Raw genomic sequence first — 24,129 nt, 5'->3', positions numbered from 1 at the left:
CAAATTAACGCTCCGAAAAAAGGCGAGTTTCGAACTTTTGAAGTAGCTCAATTTTTTAAAAACCGAATCAGCCTCCTGTCAAAGCACTATTGCTGGAAAATTTCAACTATTTTATGATAAACAGATTTTTGAAGTCTCGCGAACTTTTTGGGTTGACACATTTATGCATCACTACTCTTCATTTATCAAATTTCATAAGCACGCTTGCTCAAATATCATACTCGGTCTTTTTTGCTTACTCCCAACAAAGTATTTAATTAACTAGTTCAAATTCTCTCGAGGATAAATTTAAATCCAATTTCAGAAAAGAGTGATCCCTCACTTGCTTTGATAAAAAGCGGGCCTGTTTTTACTTATTTGCATCTTCTTTTGAGCTATGAAATAAGCGTACCGCTGCTGCATATTTACCATCTTTAAGTAGAATTTAAAATATAAGTTTATATCGCCAACTCGGAGGCAAATATGTCAGCACAACCACGACAGTCTTTCTGTTTTCCAAGTTTGGAGTCTGTGGAAAATGAGGTCACTGAGATCCAGGCCCAAGTTGGTACTGGAAGTCTCTCTCGCCATAACAGCAGCCGACACCAAAGAAAAAACCGCAGCAGGTAAAAGAAACTAGTCAAATATAATTTCAGCATAACCTTAATTTGTATGCAAACTTTATGACATCCGTAGTTTTGTTGAAAATGTTTCAACTCTTCTAACTAAATTTTCTTCAGAAAAATTATATTATTTTATCAAGATCAAACAAGAATAACCGGTTATTGTGAAAGCTTCGAATAAAGTTAATACCCTTGCGACAAGCAAGGGTATTGCAATCGGTTGCTGGCTTTTTCCCGCGTAAAAAACTTTGCTCACAGAATGGTCATTTTGTAGAAATATTGAATTCCAAGACATGCCCAATTTCTTGAAAACTCAATAAAAACAAGGAAAAGCGGTATTTATTTTGTTTCAATTAAGTGTTTCTTTCTGCGTGATGTGATGAAAAAAATCTCAAGGAAATAAAAATTTAGGCATTTTTGACAGTCATAGTAAAAAGCCCAATTGGAAAACAAATTTTGTAGAACAATGAGTAGAAGAACGAAAAAACCAGAAATTTTTGAATTTTTGATTCTCAGAATTATTTGTCAAAATTTTCACTTTTTGCTGAATTTTTATTTTTTTTCTCGACAACTTCTTTACTGATTTTCAAAAAATCGGCATCAACAAAAGAACAGCTTTTACATTGTATTTTTGCATACTTCCATGTTATCTTTTAACCTTACTCCACTTTCAAAGGCCTTTGAAAAATTAAATGTGGGGAAGGTGAATAATTTTCTGAGATTTTTATTCAGATGTTAGGATTAATCTCAGAATAAGATTTCAGTGGCAAAAACAGGTAGCAGGGATCTCTCTTTTTCGTGTTACTACATTCTAAATTTAAAAGAAAAAATTGTGGCTTCAAAAGCCACGTTTCAATTTTTCCACTTTTCCTCATAAACTACCCTCTCATATCTTGAATTCATACTTCAATCGAAAAAACAAGTTGTGAGAGTCCTCTCAGTGTAAACGGCTATGCTCTAATTTTCATTTCAAACAATTAGTTAAATTTTCAGAAAATTAAATTTTATTTCAGTTTTTGATTGTTTTTTGGAAGCTTTGTAACTTTTATCGAAAATTACCCTGCCAAATCTGATATCAAAGCTTTAATCGCAATAAAAACTTTTACCACCAATCCTCCCTGCATTAGCGAGTTTGCCCTATTTTTGTTTTAAAAAAAACTAATCACCCAGGGATAGGTCAAAATTTTGAAACGGTGACCGTTTTTTCGAAAGATTTCGATTGTTCTCAAAAAATTACCAATATCAAAGTTATTGGTTCCATTGGAAAAAAAGTTTTCAAATTTTTTTGCAGGATAAGCTTGTACTCCCTTGTGTAGAACTTGTGTACGCCCTTATGTACGCTCTTATGTAGAAACAAAGTATAGCCTTAGCAGAAGTCAAGTTTGTTTCTTTTTGGACTTTTTTGGAAGATTTTTGACTTTTCTCAGGAACATGCAAGATTTTTGGTTTTTTTGTGCAAGGTTTTTTTTTCATTTTAGTGGCCTTCTGTTTTTGTATTGCAAGCGGTGCGAAGCTCAGCTTTGTCTCTATGTAATGCTTTTTTTGTTTATTAGCTTCTTATTAAGTTTAGCTTAATTAATTTTCTTTTATGAGCAAAAAGAAGAGAAAAAAACGCTAGGAACTTTTTTCTTGCACCTGGAACCTTTAAATACAATAAATTTTTAGCTAAATGTTATCAGTGTGTACCATATTTCATGTAGGAAATCAGGTGAGAGCTCATCCACACTCAATATCATTACTATAGCCGTAGATCGAAGATGCCGTTTCAGAATAATGTAATAAAGGCCTAAGGTCCAACAAAAATGAATTCAACCAACTTGTTGGTGCAGTTTTCTCGGATCTTGATCCCAAATGTTTAAGTTGAGCTTTGCTTTTCCCAAAATTCTAAGAAACACAATATGCAAAGCGAAATTTCCTAAGCTTTAAAAATTATTTATAATGCTAGGCCTGAATAGGAAATAAAAGGATGAGAAAGATAAAGTGTCAATTAAAATGTGTCATCTGAAACAGCTACGAACAGTGAGATGATCGACCAATGGTCGATACGTAACATAGTTGACAGGTATTTAATCAATACCAAAGGTCAATAGATCAAACAAAATGAAAAACTCGATTTGGGAAAATTCCCCAACGGGAAAAAAATTGAAATTTTTGCAATTAACTAAAACTAAACTCTATATACACCTATTTGCCCCTTCAAAGTAGAGTGAACAAAATTTAAAAACTGCACAAAATAAAATGAAATGAGCAGAATGAAAATTAAGTACCTACAATTGATGTCGGAATGTTAAAGTTTGTACAGATGGGTGAAACTTACAGAGTTTACTTGATCTCTACTAATGATATATGGAAACTAAAGCAACTCTACACTGCCAATTGTACACCTAAATGTACACATGAATAAAATGATAGGGCAATGTTAATAGACAAAACATCTTAAAATGCTTGTAATGGTCAACAAATGGAGTTATTTAGGTTCGTGGAGTTTTTAATTCTATGTGGCATCGAAATCTTCTGATGAGTGTCGCACGTCTTGGTCTATAGCCGTTGAAATTTCGCTCAAGGAGTTCTGTTTTTTGTCGATACTTGAAAGAGTCATGGATTTCCCATTGGCAAGACTTCCATGAAGTTGGCGTCATGAAGACTGAAAGAGCGGCCTCCGTTGGGTTGAATTGGAGGAGCAAGTAAGGGTTGTCTCGGCGACCATCGTCTGTCTCTGAGGAGAATGAGTTAAAGAGGTGAGGAAGTCCAAAGAAGAACAGCAGGAGAAGGCAGGAGGTGTCACTGAGTCATTCTCGAGTCTGGGTAACGTCTCAGATTCCTCTACGTTATCCACGTATCTGCTCTCCCCGTAAAACTGTGGGTTTCCCACATTTCATTTTGGTCTGGCAGATCGTCTCGTCTGAGTGAACTAAGGGGCGTCTCCTCTGGTGCGCTATCCAGCAAGATTGAATCTGTTGCGGAACCAGATGTTGATGACCCCGTTAGTCTGATTGAATGGGCAACGACTGCTGGTCAGCTACGCTCTTCGGATTCCGAGAGTGGGGTCTTTTGATCACCTGTAACACTCAAGTCAACGTTTTTGTCTGTGGCTATTTCTTGGCAAATCGGGGCGTTGTTCTTCGAAACATCCTCGAATTACTCATTAATCAAGCCGTCCCAAGAATTTAAGTTTGGCGAAGAAGAGGAGGAAGATGAACCTGACGATTTATGAGGTGATTCCGGATTAATTATAATTTCCGGTGGTGTCTGAGTGATTCCAGTTGTCGGCGTCATGTTTCAACAGGTCGTCTTCTTCTGAGAGTTTGGCCGGATTGTTTTCTTGGGTGGCAATTTGGTCCTCTTTCCAGCTAAACTTTGAATGTTTATCCTATCAGTACACATGGGTTGTGGATTAACAAGGATTTTAGAAGGGCCCGGAAGTTTTTTTCGTTTGATTGATAGGTCATAATTTTCTAAAAAGTGTCCATTTTTCAAAGTAACTGTGTGATCCGATAAAGCATCGATCACCTCTTTAACTGGAATTAAATACGGGTCTCCAATTTTCCGATTTTTAATTGTTCTAAAAAGATCACCTCCGGTGGTCAGTTTCATATGAGATGATCGTCTGTCTCCGGCCATAGGGATCAGGTTTGTCCGGTTTCCTGACGAGATCTGGGCCAGGGGAAAGTTCGTTTCAGAGTCTGATGAATCATTCATTTCTGGGTCTTCATATCCGTCCTCTGCCCCCTGATGTAGCTCCCAGTTTCTGGCCCGACGGTCCGACAACATCAATTTTTCTCGATCTAAACGACTGTCAACAGAAATTAGGTTTTTCTACCTTTTGTTAGCAGTGCAGTTGAAATGTTTTTCGAACGGAGTACATCCGATGGAAAGTTGTTTGGTAATCCGTAGATTCCAAATAAATTTTTCGTTTGAAGAATTTAAATCAACGTGGGTAATTGGTATGACGCAGCGAGAAGTTTGGACTATACAGTATGTACTAGTCTCTCAACGATAAATCTGTTCTATATTACATTTTTTGCAAAACGATTTTAAAAAATGTTTAAAGAAGCATGACCCATGGTCGACTCTGATTTTTCTTGGAAAGCCGTGAAGATGGCTTTAATCGTTCCAGAAAGAGATAACAGAATTTCACGATGTATTGCTAACAACTTTTGCAGATGGAAATCTGGTAAAGCGGTCAATGCAAAGAAGAATATATTTCCTTGATCCTCAAAATGCGTCCAAAGGGCCGGCAAAATCTAATTTTATCTCTTCATTGGCAAATGATGAAACCGGAAGTTTGCTCACGTGTTCTGATCCCTACGAAAACTTAAGATTTTTACCGAGTTTCAAGCACTGCCTGCATGATTTGCCCTGGTGGTATATTTTCGGGAGATATTCGGCCAACAGATTTGTTCGGCCGGGATTTTTATACCGAACTTGCCTGGGTGAGAATTGTGCAACATAGAGCTGAAAGCCCTTGGGCCGCTGCTGGAACCACAAGCTTGTTATCCAGAAACACAACTTGTCTCTACTATACAGGTCCTTCTCATAAATTTTCATATAGGATCCATGAAATACATTTGCGCGTCCCATCTTCAGTGTCGTAATTAAGACCCATAAAATTTCATCGTCCTTGGTCTAGATTTGTAATTGCTTTTTGGACCATTGATTTTCTGATATAAGTGGAGATGATGGTAAGGATAAGTTTGATTTATACCGTCTTAGTAAGTCCGCATGATGGTTATTGAGTAATTCGTCTTTAAATTTCAAAGCGATATAATGTTCCTTCGGGACAATTACTAAAACTTCAGATAATTTGGAGGAAAAGTTTTTCGCAAGTCTCTAAGTTTTTCGCAAGTCTTTGACTTTTGTGGCATGATGTTTTTGTTAAGCAGAATGAAATTTGACAGGGCTTCAGCTGTAAATGAAATGCTTTTGTAATTGAATTTGGCGTTACCTATAGGTAGGGAGTTTGCCGAGCAATTTTCTGATCTTACGTGAAAATTATTACAAATTTTTAGCCACTGAGCAATACAAGAAATGATAGCGGCAATGATTTTAGATTTAAAGAAGCTAAAGAGCTAACGGTAAAATTTCGACCAATCACGTCGCTTCAACTAATCTTTCCCGACGGGAGATTAGAAGTTACAATTGTAATTACAGCGACCGATTGTCGATATACAACTACTCTATTCACAGGAAAAAAAATAGATGAATTTGTTAAATTTTTACGAGATTTGTCGATGAAAGCAACGACGAATTCTTCATTGTATTGGGAAAGGGTTAAAAATTTGCCTGAGGGTAATCTTGATAAATGGTCGGTGAATCCCATATCTTTGCCTGGAAGATGTGAAAATTCAAAATTCGATGGTAAAAGTCTGTTTACCCAACGGGTTATTCTGCTGTGCATAGTTTTGTTGATGTGGTTCGGAGAAAGTGCGACAAGAAGCGCCTTGTAGTCTGTTACTCTTTCAAAGTCTGAAACATACAAGTAGATTCTGAATGCCCAGACTACACCTAACAGTTCCCGTTCGTTAGTTGAGTACTTCATTTTAAAAATCTCGAAGCAAACGCAATAGTTTTCCACTCTAACCCTTGGAACTGTTCGAGTGTGGCTCCTAGGATGTTATCTGAGGCATATTTTTTTAAAATCTTGTTTGTTCTTTGATGTTAAAATGGCTATTCTCGGTAAAATTTACAATTTCGGATTTGAGTTTTTTGAAAGCAATAAAATGACTGTAATTCCAATGGAAAACAGATTTTCTGTTGAGTAAAGGTCGTAAAGGGGAGCTTAAGAGGGAAAAGTTATGAACGAACCTAATCTACTGATTGATCGAACCGAAGAAGGAACGAAGTTCAGAAATGTTTTGCGGGATTGAATGTTTTTTTTATTGCATCAATTTTTCCGGCCAAAGATCTTACCTCAGCTGTTAAAATTTTATATCCAAACCCTTCTATCTCCTGGAAAAAAACGCATTTCCCTCGTTTCATTGCCATGCTATTTTTATCTAAGGTCTCCAGTATTTTTTTTGCTCAATTGCTTTGTGTTCTCCTACGGTTCCCTTAGAAAACACTAGTATGTCATCGATGTAACATCTGAGAAGTCCGTAAGATCCTGTTAAAAACCTGTATATCCCAGTAGTGTCTGCTCCTACTAAACTAAATATGCTCTGCTTAATTGTCCTTTCACATAACTTTAATTGACTAGATGCGGTCTTTAGATCAAGGTTACTAAAACAGACCTGCCCGTCAGTCTTTTTTGACAAACATAAAGCTACATAATTGATCAATTCGTGGATGTTGTGCATCTGGTTTTTATTTTAAAAATTTTGGTCATTCAGTAGTTTGAAACTGAAGCGAGTTAAATTGAACCTTCTTTCTTTCTAGCTATCACGATTGGGCTTATCAATCAGTCTTTGTCGCATTCCTTGTGAGTTTTTCAATATGGCCCTCTTTTTAGACCTTTTTTAGCTTCTCATTTACTCCCGATACGATAACAAATGTAAAGACACTCTTCTTCCTTTTGCCTGGAGTGGCTCAAACGGGGAATGGAAGTGTGTATTTTTACGATTGTTCGGTATCTTGTTGGTATTATTAAACAGATTTTTACAACTCGCAAAGAGTTCATTTGTCGAGGATTCTAAGGTATTTGACTTGCTCTTCCCCGATGGATCGCTGACTGTACAGATCGGCGTTGGACACGTCTTCTGTTCTACTACTATTCCCAGTTCTGGAAGGTTATCATTGCCCAGAATTTTTTTCCTGTCCTCCGTAAAAAAAAAAGGTTTCTTCACATATCCAGCCGTTGGATTGTGTTCGGACTTATTTTTTTCCCAAGATATTAATTGTAATGTATGTGAAACCGCAGTACAACTGTTTAGTACGTTTATCTACAGGCTGTATCTTCAAGTTGGGGTATCGTAGTTTCAACTCATGTAACACGCTCTGTTTTAAAAAACTCACGGGGCTGGCCTAATCTACAGGTATATTCATATTTACAATAATTTCCGAACCTAGTCCTACATTTAATAATTTCTTCGTTTCCAATCCATTTAGTCGTAATTTGTCCTCACACTCATTGCTGAATAGTCATCGTCGTCGCTTTGATTGTTTTCGTTCCAGGCGTTAATTGCTTCACAAGTGTCTTGGTTTTTGCTCCAGGAATCTTCCGAAGAGACGTACTTACAGTTTTCAGTAATGACAGAGTCATTTACAGTTTTTACACTTGATCTTCTGTTTTCCGATTTACACAATTTTGCGAAACGGCCTTTGTAATTACAATTTTACAAATGATATCTCTGGCTGGACAGAAAATTAGGTGTCCGTTTGTGAAGCGGTTGCAATATTTCATTCACATGTTGCTTCTTTTGATGTTGAGATTTGGTTGCTTTTTTGCTTGGTTATTTACCTTAAATGATCTGAAGCTTAGCACGTCGGTCGTTTTTGCCATGTTCGTTAGTTTTTGGTGGTTGAAGTACCTTTTTTTGTCTTTAAGGTACTGATGATTGCGGATAGTAATTTCCGTTGAATCTCACTATTTCTCATATTACAGATCAATACATCCCTGATCCACTCTGCTTCGTCTGACTTTCTAATTCGAGATTTGTCGATAGAAGCAACGACGATTTATTCATCGTAGTGGGAAGGGGTTAAGGCTTTGCCTGAGGGTAATCTTGATAAAATTCGGTGAATCCCATATCTTTGCCTGGAAGATGTGAAAATTCAAAAATCGATGGTAAAAGTCTGTTTACCCAACGGGTTATTCTGCTGTGCATAGTTTTGTTGATGTGGTTCGGAGAAAGTGCGACAAGAAGCGCCTTGTAGTCTGTTACTCTTTCAAAGTCTGAATCATACAAATAGATTCTGAATGCCCAGACTACACCTAACAGTTCCCGTTCGTTAGTTGAGTACTTCATTTTAAAAATCTCGAAGCAAACGCAATAGTTTTCCACTCTAACCCTTGGAACTGTTCGAGTGTGGCTCCTAGGCCGTTATGTCAGGCATATTTTTTTAAATCTTGTTTTTTCTTTGATGTCGAAATGGCTATTTTTGGTAAAAGTTACAATTTCGGCCTTAAGTTTTTCGATAGCAGTAGAATAACTGTATTTCCAAGAAAAACTGACTTTCTGTCGAGTAAAATCCGTAATGCGAAACTTAAGAAGAAAAGGTTAGGAACGAACTTAACGTACTGATTGATCGAACCGAAGAAGGAACGAAGTTCAGAAATGTTTTGCGGGATTGAATGGTTTTTTTTATTGCATCAATTTTTCCTGCCAAAGGTCTTACCTCAGCTTTTGAAGTTTTATATTGAAGCCCTTATATCTCCTGGAAAAAAAAACGCATTTCCCCCATTTCATTGCCATGTTGTTTTTGTCTAAGGTTTCCAGTTTTTTTGCGCACTTGATTTGTGTTCTCCTGCGGTTCCCATAGAAATTACTAGTATGTCATCGATGTAACATTTGATTTGAGCATGGGTTCCTTTCACTCTTTGAAACTCGTTGGGCATTTTGCCAATTCCGTAGAGTCCTGTTAAAAATCTGTATATCCCAGTAGTATCTGCTCCTACCAAACTATATTTGCTACTTTCACATAACTTGAGTTGACTATATGCGGTCTTTAGATCAAGGTTACTAAACCAAACCTGCCCTTCAGTCTTTTTTGACAAATATAAAGCTACACCATCGATCAATTCGTGTATGTTGTGCATCTGGTTTTTATTTTAAAAAACCTGGTCATTCAGTAGTTTGAAACTGAAGCGAGTTTAATTGAACCGTTTTTCTTTCTAGATATCAAGATTGAGCTTATCAATCAGTCTTCGTCGCATTTCTCGATTTTTCAATATGGCCCTCTTTTTAGACCCTTTTTAGCTTTTCATTTATTCCCAATAGCAAATGTAAAGACACTCTTCTTCCTTTTGCCTGGAGTGGCTCAAACGGGGAATGGAAATGTGTAATTTTACGATTGTTAGGTATCTTGTCGATATTATTAAACAGATTTTTACAACTCGCAAAGAGTTCAATTGTCAAGGATTCTAAGGTATTTGACTTGCTCTTCCCCGATGGATCGCTGACTTTACAGATCGGCACTGGACACGTCTTCTGTTCTACTACCATTCTCAGTTCTGGAAGGTTGTCATTGCCCAGAATTTTTATTTCCTGTCCTCCGTAATAAAAAAGGGGTCTCTTCACATATCCAGCCGTTGGATTGAGTTCGGACTATTTTTTTCCCAAGATATTAATTGTACTGTATGTGAAACCGCTGTACAACTGTTTAGTACGTTTATCTACAGGCTGTATCTTCAAACTAGGGTATCGTAGTTTCATCTCATGTAACCCGCTCTGTTTTAAAAAATTCACTGGGCTGGCCGAATCTACAGGTATGGTATGTTCATATTTACAATAATTTCCCAACCGAGTCCTGTTTTTATCAATTTCTTCGTTTCCAATCCATTCCTGTCGTAAACTGTCCTCACACTCAATGCTGAATAGTCATCGTCGTCGCTTTGATTGTTTTCGTTCCAGGCGTTAATTGCTTCACAAGTTTCTTGGTTTTTGCTTCAGGAATCTTCCAAAGAGACGTTATTACAGTTTTCAGTAGTGACAGAGTTATTTACAATTTTTACACTTGATCTTCTGTTTTCCGGTTTACACAATTTTGCGAAACGGCCTTAGTAATTACAATTTTACAAATGATATCTCTGGCTGACAAGACAATTAGGTGTCCCTTTGTGAAGCGGTTGCAATATTTCATACACATGTTGCTATTTTCGATGTTGAGATTTGGTGGCTTTTTATTTGGTTATTTACATTAAATGATCTGACGCTTAGCCCGTCGGTCGTTTTCGCCATGTTCGTTAATTTTTGATGGTTGAAGTATCCTTTTTCGTCTTTTAGGGCCTGACTTAAGGCTTCCGAGGTTCTGATGATTGCGAATAGTAATTTCCGTTGAATCTCACTATTTCTCATACTACAGATCAATACATCCCTGATCCACTCTGCTTCGTCTGACTTTCTAATGTTACACGTGCTAGCTAGGTACGTCAATACTCCCAGAACTGTTCAAAGAGTTCGCTGTCTTATTGTTTCCGTTTTAAACATTTTTCTACCACTCAAATGTAACGTTTGGAGTTTTTTTTAAATGTTAGGTCCAAGAGGCCCCAAATTTCTTCAAAAGAGATAGATAAAATTTTCACTCTAGGGGATTTCTGTGAGAATACCGTTTTCCTTTCGTTTCCGAGAGTTAGAAATAAGATAGATGTCAACTTCTTGTCGGCTTCTGCTCTTCTCAACCCTCCGAACTTTTTTTTTGTCGTTTATTCTCTTCTTTTTGACGGCTTCGTCGGATTTCATAGCAGTCCTTTTTCTTGCCGGCTGGCTTTTTTCTTGTCCGAATTTCTGTGGGCTGTTCGGGGATTGGAATCTGTTGTCCTGGTACCTCTGGCTCACTCAAATTGTCGATGTTCAGATTCTCCTTCGCTATAATGGCCAATTGAAATTTGTCGCTCCAGTGGGTCCAGGCATGTGGTGGCTCCATAGTGTGGTTCGGCCAGAATGCAGGAATTCCCCGCATGTTCGGTTCGTTTGACTGCGACACGAAAAAGTCTTCTATTACTCACCCTGAATATGTACAAGTTATGTACCTAACTAGAAATTACAAGATAAGAAAGATAAAGTGTCAAAGGAAACGTCTGTTCTAGAACAGTTACGAACAGTGAAATGGTCGACCGATGGTCGATACTTAACATAATTGGCAGGTATCTAATCAATAACAAAGGTCAATAGATCAAACAAAGTGAACAACTCACAACAAACTTCACAGCAGCTAACACATTCAAAGCTTGAAAAAGTTCCGAAATTTTATCATTTTGGACGATCCACTGAGTCGTGATTCCGAATACCAAGAGAAAAATTTGCATAACGATTACCAATTGTGGATAGAAGTAAGTCTTAGATTTAGCTTTTGGGCTAATTTACAACTTGGTTATTTATGAAAACCGCTTAGCTTTAAATAGCGCCGATTAAAACTAGAGCTTTTTGTTTTCTTTGCTTATTTGTGTTTTTCCACAGGGTTCTTATTTTTTTTCAGCATCAGAAATGAAAAAGCATATCTGAAGTTTGTTGCTTGATTTTTCTGTTATTTTCTTGTGCCAGGAAAGAGGTTAAATCTGGGAAAGAATGGCCGATGAAAAGTAACCACTTTCGAATAAGATCCAAGTAATGAAAAATAACCGATTGTTAGGCAGATTTTGCGAAATGTTTGAGTTGATAATAATTGCCAGTATCAGGTTTTTCAACAATTTAAAATCGATGATAGCCAAAAATTTTCAATTTTACTACAAAAAAGTAAGCCTTTGCTTTAAAATTTTTTGAAAACTCGTAAGGCAAAGTTTTTGAAATAAAATGCCTTTGAGGCTGCATAAGAGACTCACTTTGATATAACTTTGTCAGAAATGGGGCCAGTAGTTTTTGCAAAAAAGATCCGTTTTTCGGTTATAATATTGAGTCCGAATTTCGCTAAATAATTTGAACCATTTTATTAAGGCTGAAGTTCTGGGCCAGTTATGTCTTCGTCATTTTGTGGATAGTCAACCAAATTTTGAACTTCAAGTTCTTTTCGTTTTGTCCGGATCATTTAAATCAGCGTTGTACTCGATACTCTTTGTTGATAGACCAAGTTGAGATCCCCCACCCCAGCGTTCAATTTAAATTAAGTTTACTAAGAGCTACAAAATGCTCTCTTCTGATTGGCTGGAAGTTGGAAATCAGAACCAAGTTAACAGAACCAAATCCTCCCTCCTAAACGGCTTGGGGGGAAGAAGTTAACTTTTATTGGTCCACTCACAATTTTAAAATATAGTCATTTTGAAAGTTAAGAGGTTCGTTTAGAGTTGGCTGCTGTTAGTAGTCGTTTCTAAATTAAAATTGCCTATTTTTTAAAGATTCATTACATTATGAGATCGTCAAAGAAGTTTTTCAAAATTGATTTTTAAAGGTGGAGCAAGTGGAAAATAGCTTCAATTGAGAAGTGGGTTCATTTCTTACAATTGACACATAAGAATTTTTTTTAATTCGAATTTTTTTCACCGTATTTGAAAGCCAACATTGTATTGAAAGCCCTACGTTATTATCGTCAATTTCCATAATCAATTTAGGGTCAGTTTTCCGTCTATCTTTTGCTCCGAGAGCACTTATGCGCTTATTTGTTTGGTGTGACTTTTCCTGTTGTTAACAAGGATGAGCTTCAGTAGTATTTACATTTTCTTGCTTAGTTTAAATTCATTAAATTAATTTGTTTAACTTACCCAAATCAGAGCCGCTGGGTTGGAAAAAAATAGTGATTCATACTCCTACAAAGCTGATTTTAATTATCCTGAAAAGTTCAAGCGCGTTTTTCTCAATTTGTGTTGTCAATTCTCAAAGATTAGACAAAAATTGAAGAGACAAAAGTTGCTAAAAATGTCACCCGAATTAATATGGTGCAATGTTTTGGCAGATTTCGGATCTAAAGCTTAACCTCGAAAATGGGTCATTTTGCCTTTTCAAAAAAAAAACAAGAATTAGGCTTAAAAGACCATTTTATTGATTTAGTTATGTTATTTGATGAAGTTGTATCTCAAGGAGCCTCTTTCAAAAGGGCTGCCCGTTGGTATAAATTTACGAGATCCATTTTTGGCTGGCCAACACCAAAATTTTTCTGAGGGGCCTTGGGCGCCAATATAAGTAAATAATTTTTGGATGGTCGGGGGGGGGGGGGGGGGTGATGGTACCAAAAAAACGCATATTTTTTTGTCAAATTTTTTTCAAAAGAGCTAAAACGACATTTGTAGCGTTTTTAAAATTGCCTGCGAAAAAAAGGTCGACAAAATTTAACTTCTTTAAACCCCTCCCCCTAGAAAAGTTTTGGCTCACTCCACTGGGTTTTTTATAGTAAAAATCACATTTTGTGACTATTAAGAAAAAAATGCTTTTTCTTTATACAAGTTTTTGGAGATTTTACCTTTCTAGACTTCTGTTGGGCTGTGTAAGATGCGCTTTGTGATAAAACTTGCTCGTCAATTAGTTCTAGTTCTAGCGTAATTCTAGTTCGTCAGACAAATTACCAATTTTTGAGGTTAAATTTTAGTTGCACCATATTAATTCTGGTGAAATTCTTAGTAACTTTTAGTTCGCTTCATTTTTTGTCTAATGTTAACCCAATTTGAGAAAAACGCATTTGAAATTTCAAAAAGCACTGTATATAAACCAGCTCAAGTATAAACCTGCCGAAAGTACGTAAATGATGTGTAATAGTTATGTAATAACTATAACACAGTTGCGAAAGTCTTTCAAACTTCATTGATATTCGAGGGGGGACTGGGCTGCACTCGGCTGCACTTGAAACCAAACATGCGCTTTGCTATTTTGCTCTCCAACATAATCGGAATCTTTATTGATTCTTTTTTAAACTGAGCTAATTAGATTATGGATGACCTCCCAGGGGTCATCTTGCAACTTATTTCAGCGCTCGTGCAATTTTGTACCTCAATCATATGGTATCAAGCGGGGAGGGTTCTCATGCTTGATGGACCGATTGCTTGAAAAGTTTCAACCAATCAAAATCGCTAAGCGTTCCTATTGGCTAAATGCCTTTCTCACAAAATCGAAGTCATATTAACAGATAATGTTTTAAGCCAGTGGAAAACAATCAAAAATATTGCAAATTGCGGGTTACAACTGCAATACTATTCAGGTAAACATCAAATTTTATGAATTCAAGTTCGTAGGAATTTTTCAGTCTTGAAAACTTATCTGCTTATTATCTAATCGGTCAGTATTAACACTAATGGCCTGGATTTATTTTTGTTCCGACTTTCGATACGAAAGTAACCGAATATTTGTGCTCGGGTGGGTTTTTTTTTCTTCAGGCAAATTTCGACTTTTTTAACTAGTCATTTTTGACGGAATTTTTAATATCATTCAAAAGGTATTGTTGTCCTGAGCTTAAATTTGAAACAATATTTCACCTGTGATCATTTTTCGTAAAGTTATGAGGGTTTAAAGATTACCATTTTGGCTAATTTGGGACAATTAACGCGCGATACATTTCGCGCTATTAACGCGTAAGCGGGGGTTTAATCCGTCTTACAAATCGTTCCAAATTGTTTGGAAGAAGCTTATTTGCCATAATTTATATATTACAAGGAGCGAAATCTATTCTTTTGTAGTTCATATGGCGTGTGGGGGGATAATTTTTATGGAAAAAATTTCAAATTTTATAAAAAGTTTTTGTTCATTTTTTTACGTTGAACTTGTTAATAGTATTTATGTTATTACTGCTCAATAAACCTTAAGAAGCAGTCGGAACATTCAGCGCTTCGCCCTGATACGAGCAGTCTTGTCATACTTTGAGATTTTCACGATTTACTTTCAGATTTTGAATACTCAATTCTGATTGGCTGAAAGTAAGCTAAAATTAGTTTCAAGCATTCGGTCCTTCAAGCAAGAGGGATGCCACCGTATCAAGCAAGATCTGTGCCTCAACCTAGCTAGCGATTCGACAGAAGGTGCATAGTAGAGGAGACGGTTGATTTTGTTCAAGGTGACCAAATTGAGATTTCTTACAAAAATCTAAGTACATGAATGAAGCAAAATCTAGTACAGATAAAGAAGAGCAAATTTGAGCTACATTAAGCCTAATTCCACAAAAACTTGATTAGAAATCACTATGGTGACAGAATTTGAACATAGAGCATCTTTCTTTCACCCCTCATGTTGTAGCAAAAACGGTGCCTTGGGTGAGGAGGCATCAATATACTACAAGCTGCTCTGAGCCTACAAATTAGTGAAAAAAAGGAAGTTCATGTTCCAACGTTGCAAGCAATATCCGCAAATGACTGTCGTTTGCTATCATCGAAAGTGGTCATAGTGAAAACCATATCCCAAAAAAAGAAAAAATTTTGAACCATTTTTTGTCAAACTGAACACTAAAATTTCAGTTGTATAAAAAAAATTTAAATTCTTTTTATTTAAAAAGTTATCTCACGCTAAGTTTTATTTTTCCAACTTTTGTAACGAAAGTAACGGAATATTTGTGCTCGGGGTGGTTTTTTTTCTTCAGACAAATTTCGATTTTTTAACTATCAGTTTTTGACGGAATTTTTAAATCCAATTCAAAAGGTTTTGTTGTCCTGAGCAGTCTTGTTTTGGTTCCATTTCTTTCGAAACCTAATTTTACTGTAGAATTGGTGATTCTACTGTCTTTTATGCTGAGTAGCCTGAGTAACCTGAGCGTAAGATTGATTCGTCATTAAGTTAAGTAGTACAGCAAACAAAGGGTAAAGTTCGAAAAAAATTCAATCTTCGAAGATATCGTCCAAATTTGGCAAAATCGGCGAGTGTAAATGGCCCTGTCAGAACTCGGAAACTAGCGGCGGGGTTCGGCTCAAATTATAGTATGTTATAGACCCAGTCGAGGGAAGCTTAAGTTTAGAATCCCAGACCCCCGGGACCCCGACTTCTGGTGCTATGCCCTAAGTATACAAACCCACCCCTAACTTCCGGAAGCCGTTTCTCGTAGGGATAGCATAGGTAGCAACGATATACATCAGGTATTATAATTTGAGCCAAATCCAGCGGCTGAACCGGAACTTATTAGCTTTTTGGAAAACCACCCCTTAACCAGGATATAGGCATTTTACGCAAAATATTGAGAGAGGGCATACCGATTTTATGGCGGCATCAGATACTGCATCTCATCCCCGAGAAAAGACCCCTTGTGATTGAAACCCCTCCGGCAACTCCTTCCGGTGTTAATAGTATTTTTCCGGAAAAAGTGATAATGGACCTTAGAAATGGGATAACATGTGAAGTATTAAAGGGATATGAATGAAACTTGGTAGTCAGGACCCCAAGGGATTCTGGGCCCAAATTTGGAAGTTTGACCCCGGTTGACCCCTGGGTGACCTTAAGTTGACCTTTGGGCGTGTTGACCCCAAAATTGCATGGAAAACCCCGAGATTAGCACCGGAAAGCGGCGTATTCCCAAGCCTAACCCCTGGAAATGAGAATGGGTCACCTTGCTTGAAAATTGGGAGAAAAACCTATAAATTGGAAACTGGTGCAGAAGCTGATAGAGAATTAGCTTAATATTGCAACCTTGGAGTAGTAGAGTTAATTCAAAGTGGACTTGGTAAACATTGGGTTCAGTTTAGCTTGGCGAGTGATCTATTATTAGAAATTCAACAAGACTAAAGAAAAGTAGTCCCCGAGCAATCTGATAGTAATAGAACCGTAGCATGAGAATTCTTTCTCCTAAAAAGTATGAACGAACGGGGAATTTACTTGGCTTCCCGGAGGTGATTTTGTGATTTAATTTGACCCCCAATAGATAAACTACGTTCCCCTGATAGCTAAAAGGTCGGTTTTGGAATAGAGTACAGATCGAAATTTTAGATGCTTGGAATGCATTAGCTATCCATGAAAAGGGTCTCCAGCTACCATTGGGAGGTCGGAACGTCAACGGGATAATTAAAATAAAGACCTTGGGAATAAAGACTGACTAAACATAGCATGGTTTGGAGGTTGAGTTGAATTGGAGAGCTGAAGTTCACAGAACCCAGGAGTTGGTTGATTAGAGTCGTATGACATTGTTTGCTTGATAATGGACCTTAGAAATGGTAAAACTTGTGAAGTATTGATGGGATATGAATGAAATTTTGTTCCGGTTGACCCCTGGATGACCTTAAGTTGACCTTTGGGCGTCTTGACCCCATATTTGCATGGAAAACCCCGAGATTACCACCGGAAAGTGGTGTATTCCCCAGCCTAACCCCTGGAAAAGAGAATGGGTCACTCTGCTTGAAAATTGGGAGGAAAACGTATTTGGAAACTAGAGCAGAAGATGATAGAAAATTAATTTTATATTGCAACCTTGGAGTAATAGAGTTAAATCAAAGTGGACTTGGTAAACATTGGGTTCAGTTTAGCTTGACGAGTTATCTATTAATTGCAATTTGTCTAGAATAATGAAAAGTAGTCCCAGAGCAATCTGATAGTAATAGGACCGTAGCATGAAAATTAAGTCTCCTAAAAAGTATGGTTGAACGGTGAATTTGCTTGGTTTCGTGGAGGTGACTTTTTGGTTTAATTTGACCTCTAATAGACAAATTACGTTCCCCTGATAACTAGAAGGTCGGGGTTGGAATAGAGTACAGATCGAAATTTTAGATGCTTGGAATGAATTAGCTACCCATGAAAAGGGTCTCGCCCTACCCTTGGGAGGTCGGAACGTCAACGGGATAATTAAAATAAAGACCTTGGGAATAAAGACTGAGTGAACATAGCATGGTTTGGAGGTTGAGTTGAATTCGAGAGCTGAAGTTCACATAACCCAGGAATTGGTTGATTAGAGTCGTATGACATTGTTTGCTCGGTCAAATTATGAAAGCTACCGCATACCGGGTATCTAATAAGTGTGAAAAGATTGAAAAAGGAAACCGAAGTTGGCAGTTGACAAGAGGAGGGATAAAGTCTTAAAATATGGGCGGACGGGTGATTTAGGCGGATGTCAGGACTGGCGCGACTTAACTAAAACTAAGTGTAAAGAAAGATAAGGAATTGGAGGGTACCGGAGATCCTTTAAGATTCAGAAAAGTCTTAGCTACCAGAAAGAGTAGTTGATTCTCGTGAGAGAAGAGAACAGTTGTTGGCTACTTTTAAGAGTAGTTGGTTCTCAATCAGAGAAGAGAACAATTAATGCTAGTGAGCGAGTTGCGCTGGAACCAGAGTTTAGTACCGGGTTGAAATAGTTGTGCGAGCGAGTTGCGCTGGAGTTTAATACCGGGTTGAACTAGTTGTTTCGCTGCTCTGCTAGAGTAGGCGAGTTTTGAATCGAGTCAACCGAAACTTGAGCGATTGAACGGAACGGGACGCGGGCTTCAAAATAGAAGTTGCTAAATAGTAGTTAGCTCATTAAGGGCACTGTAAATTATTTTGATTCCTTTGAGATTGAGAATTTACTCATTGTGCCCACGGTTTGCTGATTTAGCTAGAAGCGTAAAAAGAACCGAAAAGAGCAGTAATTAAGGGGGAAGTTCCGAAATAATTTGATGAGTACTACGAGTGTTTGACGAAGAGTAGACTAAAAAACGACGAAGAAAATGGAGTGGGGCCACCTAGCAGCAAACGAAGTATTCTTCAAAACGAGAGTTGACGATGTGTTTCCGCTGGGAACCATACTAGTGAGTGGGGGTTGTTCGAATTGGATCGACTACGCTTAGAGTTTAGAATGATGCATCCGAGGAAGGAACTGAAGAGCTACTGCGGTTCAAGGCATGACGGCGCTGTCATTCATGGCTGGACGTTCATGAAGTTGGAGATATGATCAATAACCGAGAAAATAGCAGTTATTGTTGTCGAGAACTTGTTCGTACCTATGTTGATCAGTCTCAGCACACTAAAGAGAAGATCAGAAATCAGAGTGAACTATCAGCGGCGCTGTATTCATGCAGGCGGTAGTTCGGTGCTATTTGCCCTTACTGGAAGAGATAGGCCCTCCCTTTGTTGAAAGCAGGATGTGGAAGAGTATAGCTCACTCCGTCGGTTCCAGAGTCTCGGCACGAGACTTGCGTGCATCCAGACCCAAAAGACAAGAGACGAGCTTTCATTTGTTGTACAGTCTGCTGCGAGGTAGCGGATATCGAGACTGACAATACGATAGATTGCAACCTGATATCTGAAGGACTGCTCGAGCTCCTCGGGTTTGCTGCCGCTGTCCGGAGGTTCAATGGAAATTTGGAAGGAACCGTCAACGTGAAAAGTAGAAAAATAGAGTCCCTTGGATACATAAGGGCAAAGATTGAATTTGGAAGTTTTCAGGAGGTGTTCACATTGATCATTGTCGGCAATGGCGTGCTTGACTCCGATGTGGTCCTCAGTGCTCGGAAGCTCAAAGAGTGTCATGGTCTATTTGTGAGCGACAAAGAGTCAGCCATCTGCCACGAGACTGATGCTATGCAGCCAGTCTCAGTGAAATTCGAGAAACTACCAAAAAGTGACAATCGTGCTGAACGAGGAAACTGTTGAGACTAAGAAGAAGATGACGATGAGAGATTTGGAAGAATCGAAGAAGCCGAATACAAGTATGGTCAGCGAACGAACCACGACGACCGAAACCATTTTTACGACTATAACTTGTTCAAGACGAAATGATAACGACGATTCATCCGGCAGTAAAGTGCTGCTGGAAGCCGCTGAAGGACCAACCGAGGTTAGCCCGAAGCAGCACTTGATCGATGGGTTCGTGGACAACCTCCTAGTTCGGATGGAGCTGGAAGAGACTACTGCAGTCCACATGATGAAAGTATGTGCTTTCATGATCCTGGAGTCTTCCCCTCAGCTTGAGGCGTTCAACGGGAAAAATCACGAGTGTTGGGATGATCAAGTTAGTGACGTTTATGTTTTGGGCCAGGCAGAAGTGAATGTGCTGATTGGGACATTCACCGAGCGGCTGGATGTCGTTGTGGTGGCGGCTACTGAGATAGAAGTCGACGTGGTGCTGAGACTCAAACAATTCGAAGGACGACACGGGATGCTCCTCGAACTTCCCAGAGGGGTGCTACGGACTGGAAGGGAAGGAACGGTTGAGGTGATCACCGAAGACTGCGAAGAAACAATTTCACTTCAATTCGAAGTTGTGCTTGACGGGGGCAGAAACTCAGAGATTCCAAGAGCAACGAGCAAAGTTAAAGACGACAACCAGCTAGCTGAGCCGGCCCACGAAGGGTTTGGTGTATTGGCCGAGCTTGTTAGCAAAGAGGGCGTCCCGTCAGGACCACGTAGCGGTGAAGCAGAGCTTACTGCCCGCGCCGAAATCCAGTGTTTCGGTTCTATACCTAGCGAGGGTAACTTTGAGGTCGCAACTGAAGTCGAAACGAACGCAGGGTGGAGAACGAGATCATTTGAAACTCGCAGGAAGTTTGTGAATGCGTTCGCAAATTGCGCGTATATGGACACAGAATTTGACGAAGAGATTGCGGACAACTTGATGCGATTGGATGCTTTCTAGACTTTACTGCGGTTCAACGGAAGATTGATTGGAAGAGGTGACAGGAATGTCCGAGATGGTGGAAATCAAGATGGGGCGACTGAAGAGGATTTTCCCAGCCGTAGTCATGGAGAATCACGAGATTGATACGGACATGGTTCTGAGTTTTCGATGAATGAACGGAACGAAGATTTCGTTTTCGGCATGAAGAACGAAGTTTTGAAAATTGGCAAGAAGTGCAGTAGTCTATTTGCGGTTAGATTCAGATGTCCTGGGAGACTTCGGGTCTGAGATGAAATGGAGACAGGCAGAGTATGCGTCAACGCAGCTGTAACTACAGACTCTTGTGAGGCGGAGAGTGCAAAGCCACCAAAGTGGGCGCTGGCTTACCCCGAGTCTGCAGGTTCTGGCACAGAAATGACTGGATGTGACATGGCAGTGACACGCAAAAATCAATCCGACGAAGTGGGAACAGTTGACGACGCTGCCGAGCGAGTCCGCACCGAAGTTTCCGAAAGTAGCGGTCAGGAAAACGAGTGGAAGGGAATGAGTCATGGCTCTTTGAGAGAAGGTGATCTGGAGAATTGCGAACCCGACGACAACTCAATGGTACGCGTCTGCCCGACGGAGATGGGACACAAGGTGAAATCGGTCGATGAGCATAGTGAAGAGAATGCTGAGGTAATAGGCTTGGTAACGAGTGGAAAATTGATTGAAGTGGGGGAGTCAAGGCGTGGAATTGGATTATTTCCCCGTTTCCTTCCATCTTTGCTGTCACACAGAAACGATACACGAAGCGTACTCACGAGTGTTGGACGGGAGAGAAAAGATATAGCGATTGCTGCGGGCGGGAATGAAAACGACACGAAGGGCTCTTTCGACGGATCTGACGATGATGAGTTCAGTTTTGACGAGGAAGAGACTGTAGATTGTTTTCAGAGTAGTGGGGACAATGCCTCTGTGGGAGTACAGATGATGAGTGACACCGTCCAAAGGCCAGATGACAATAACAAAAACTACTTGGGGTGAATCATGCCAAGAGATGACGGAAACGACGTGCGAACACAGAATGTCTACGGAAGTATGGGACGAACGTCAAAATCTGCAAGCTAGTAGCAGATCAGAACGTTCCTTCAGGTCTTTCAAGCGATGCCAAACAGACGAAGAACGAGGTGGATTCGGCGACAGAAGGGAAGTAAAGCCTAAAGAAAGAAGGCTGCCAACTCTCATAACTTAGTTGAATGATGGAAAAGTGTGGACTCATTCGGGGAAGCGGCAGTTGACCGGGGCTGGGTTAATTCTGAATGCGAGGTCCCCAAGCGGTGCTGGCGACCACCCGAAGTTCAGGTGACGGATGAAGACGGAGGAGGTGACTGGCACCTCGTGGACAGATGGAATTGACAGTAGAAGATTTGAGGTGAGAGATCGGAAGTAAGAAGTTACCGGATTGCAGTGAGTACAACTGAAAATTCTTTCTCCCTCTCTACCCTACTAATCTCATCCGCGATATTTGCTTTAGAAATGTCTCCATCAGTAGGGCCGACAGAAACTGAGTCAATTTTTTGGTTGATCACTTTACTGTTTCGATAGAATGGTGGAGGCATTTCACAACGCCTTAAAATTCGTTCTTAGACTCTTAGTTGTTGACTAAAGGAAGCAATCCTTGATGCTAACATAAATAAATTGAATATGTAGGAGTCTACGGAAACTGAAGCCCGCGGTTCGCTGCGTCGCATTACGTAAACGATGGTGCATATAAGTAGTGTCGATAACTGGAGAGTAGTACAAGGCGATGTAGTATAGCAGAACAAGCGAAATTCTAGTTAAGCAAAAAAAAATTGGTGTTAAAAGAGGGATTAGATATTAGACAAAGAGTTGAGATGAGGTGTTATATTAGGCTTTAGACCTTAGTAAAGAGACCTCGAAAAAACCTTGCTTTTAGCATTAATCGGGAGAATAATAGGCTAGAAGGGAAGACTGTAGAGTTGGTGATTCTACTGTCTTACATGCCATAGTAACTTGAGCGTAATATTGATTCGTCATTAAGTAATGTAGCACAGCAAACAAAAAGTAAAGTTCGAAATAGTTCAAACTTCGACGATATCGTCCCTCCTATGCCAGAAAACAAAATGTGACGAAATCGGCGAACCACGCCCCAAAATCGGAACTAAGAAAGCTAATGTTATGAAAATCAGAGGAGCGATATTAGAGATGATTTGACCCCGGCATGCAAAAATCGGGACCCGTCAGACCCCTTAGGGGGGGGGGGCAAGTGATAACGGTCCCCGGAAGTGAAAATGGCCCTATCAGAACTCGGAAACTAGCGGCGGGGTTGGGATCAAACGATAGTATATTATAGACCCAGTCGAGGGAAGCTTAAGTGTAGAACCCCAGACCCCCGAGACGCCTACTTCCGGTGCTATGCTCTAAGTAAACAAACCCACCCCAACTTCCGGAAGTCGTTTCTCGGCCACCGATGAGCGCAGGGAGCTAAAGCGACGGGATAGCGAGATACATCAGGTATTATAAGTTGAGCCAAATCCAGCGGCTGAACCGGAAGTTATTAGCACTTTGGAAAGCCAACCCTTAAACCGGAAATAGGCAATTTACGCAAAATATTGAGGGCATACTATTTTTATAGCGGCATCAGATACTACAAATCATCCCCGAAAAAAGACCCTAGTGATTGAAATCCCTCCGGCAACTCCTTCCGGTGTTAATAGTATTATTCCGAAAAAAGTGATAATGGACCTTAGAAATGGGAGAAATTGTGAAGTAATAATGGGATATGAATGAAATTTTGTTCCGGTTGACCCCTGGGTGACCTTAAGTTAACCTTTGGGCGTCTTGACCCCAAATTTGCATGGAAAGCCCCGAGATTAACACCGGAAAGTGGTGCATTCCCCAGCCTAACCCCTGGAAATGAGAATGGGTCACTCTGCTTGAAAATTGGGAGGAAAACGTATTTTGAAACTAGAGCAGAAGATCATAGAAGATTAGTTTTATATTTCAACCTTGGAGTACTAGATTTAATTCAAAGTGGACTTGGTAAACATTGGGTTCAGTTTAGCTTGACGAGTTATCTATTATTAGCAATTCGTCTAGAATAATGAAGAGTAGTCCCAGAGCAATCTGATAGTAATAGGACCGTAGCATGAGAACTAAGTCTCCTAAAAAGTATGATTGAACGGTGAATTTACTTGGTCTCGTGGAGGTGACTTTTTGGTTTAATTTGACCTCTAATAGACAAATTACGTTCCCCTGATAGCTAGAAGGTCGGGGTTGGAATAGAGTACAGATTGAAATTTTAGATGCTTGGAATGAATTAGCTACCCATGAAAAGGGTCTACCCCTACCCTTGGGAGGTCTGAGCGTCAACGGGATAATTAAAATAAAGACCTTGGGGATAAAGACTGAGTAAACATAGCATGGTTTGGAGGTTGAGTTGAATTCGAGAGCTGAAGTTCACAGAACCCAGGAATTAGTTGATTAGAGTCGTATGACATTGTTTGCTTGG

The 24,129-nt window shown here is 39.3% G+C and overlaps 2 protein-coding genes across 2 annotated transcripts in view; one reads left to right on the top strand and one right to left on the bottom strand.

The window, feature by feature from the left end:
- Positions 1 to 24,129, bottom strand: part of LOC134841108 (radial spoke head 14 homolog) — a 147,388-nt gene that overhangs the window by 29,798 nt on the left and 93,461 nt on the right. The gene's annotated exons all lie outside the window — the stretch shown is intronic.
- Positions 20 to 24,129, top strand: part of LOC134841109 (uncharacterized) — a 111,004-nt gene continuing 86,894 nt past the window's right edge. Inside the window, exon 1 of the mRNA XM_063856894.1 lies at positions 20 to 605. Within this exon, the coding sequence (XP_063712964.1) occupies positions 463 to 605 (143 nt within the window). The 5' untranslated portion in view covers positions 20 to 462. The remainder of the gene's footprint in view (positions 606 to 24,129) is intronic.

This window comes from Symsagittifera roscoffensis, chromosome 3 (assembly GCF_963678635.1).
Source record: "Symsagittifera roscoffensis chromosome 3, txSymRosc1.1, whole genome shotgun sequence".
Lineage (NCBI taxonomy): Eukaryota > Metazoa > Xenacoelomorpha > Acoela > Convolutidae > Symsagittifera > Symsagittifera roscoffensis.
This window is presented reverse-complemented; position numbering and strand designations above follow the sequence as displayed.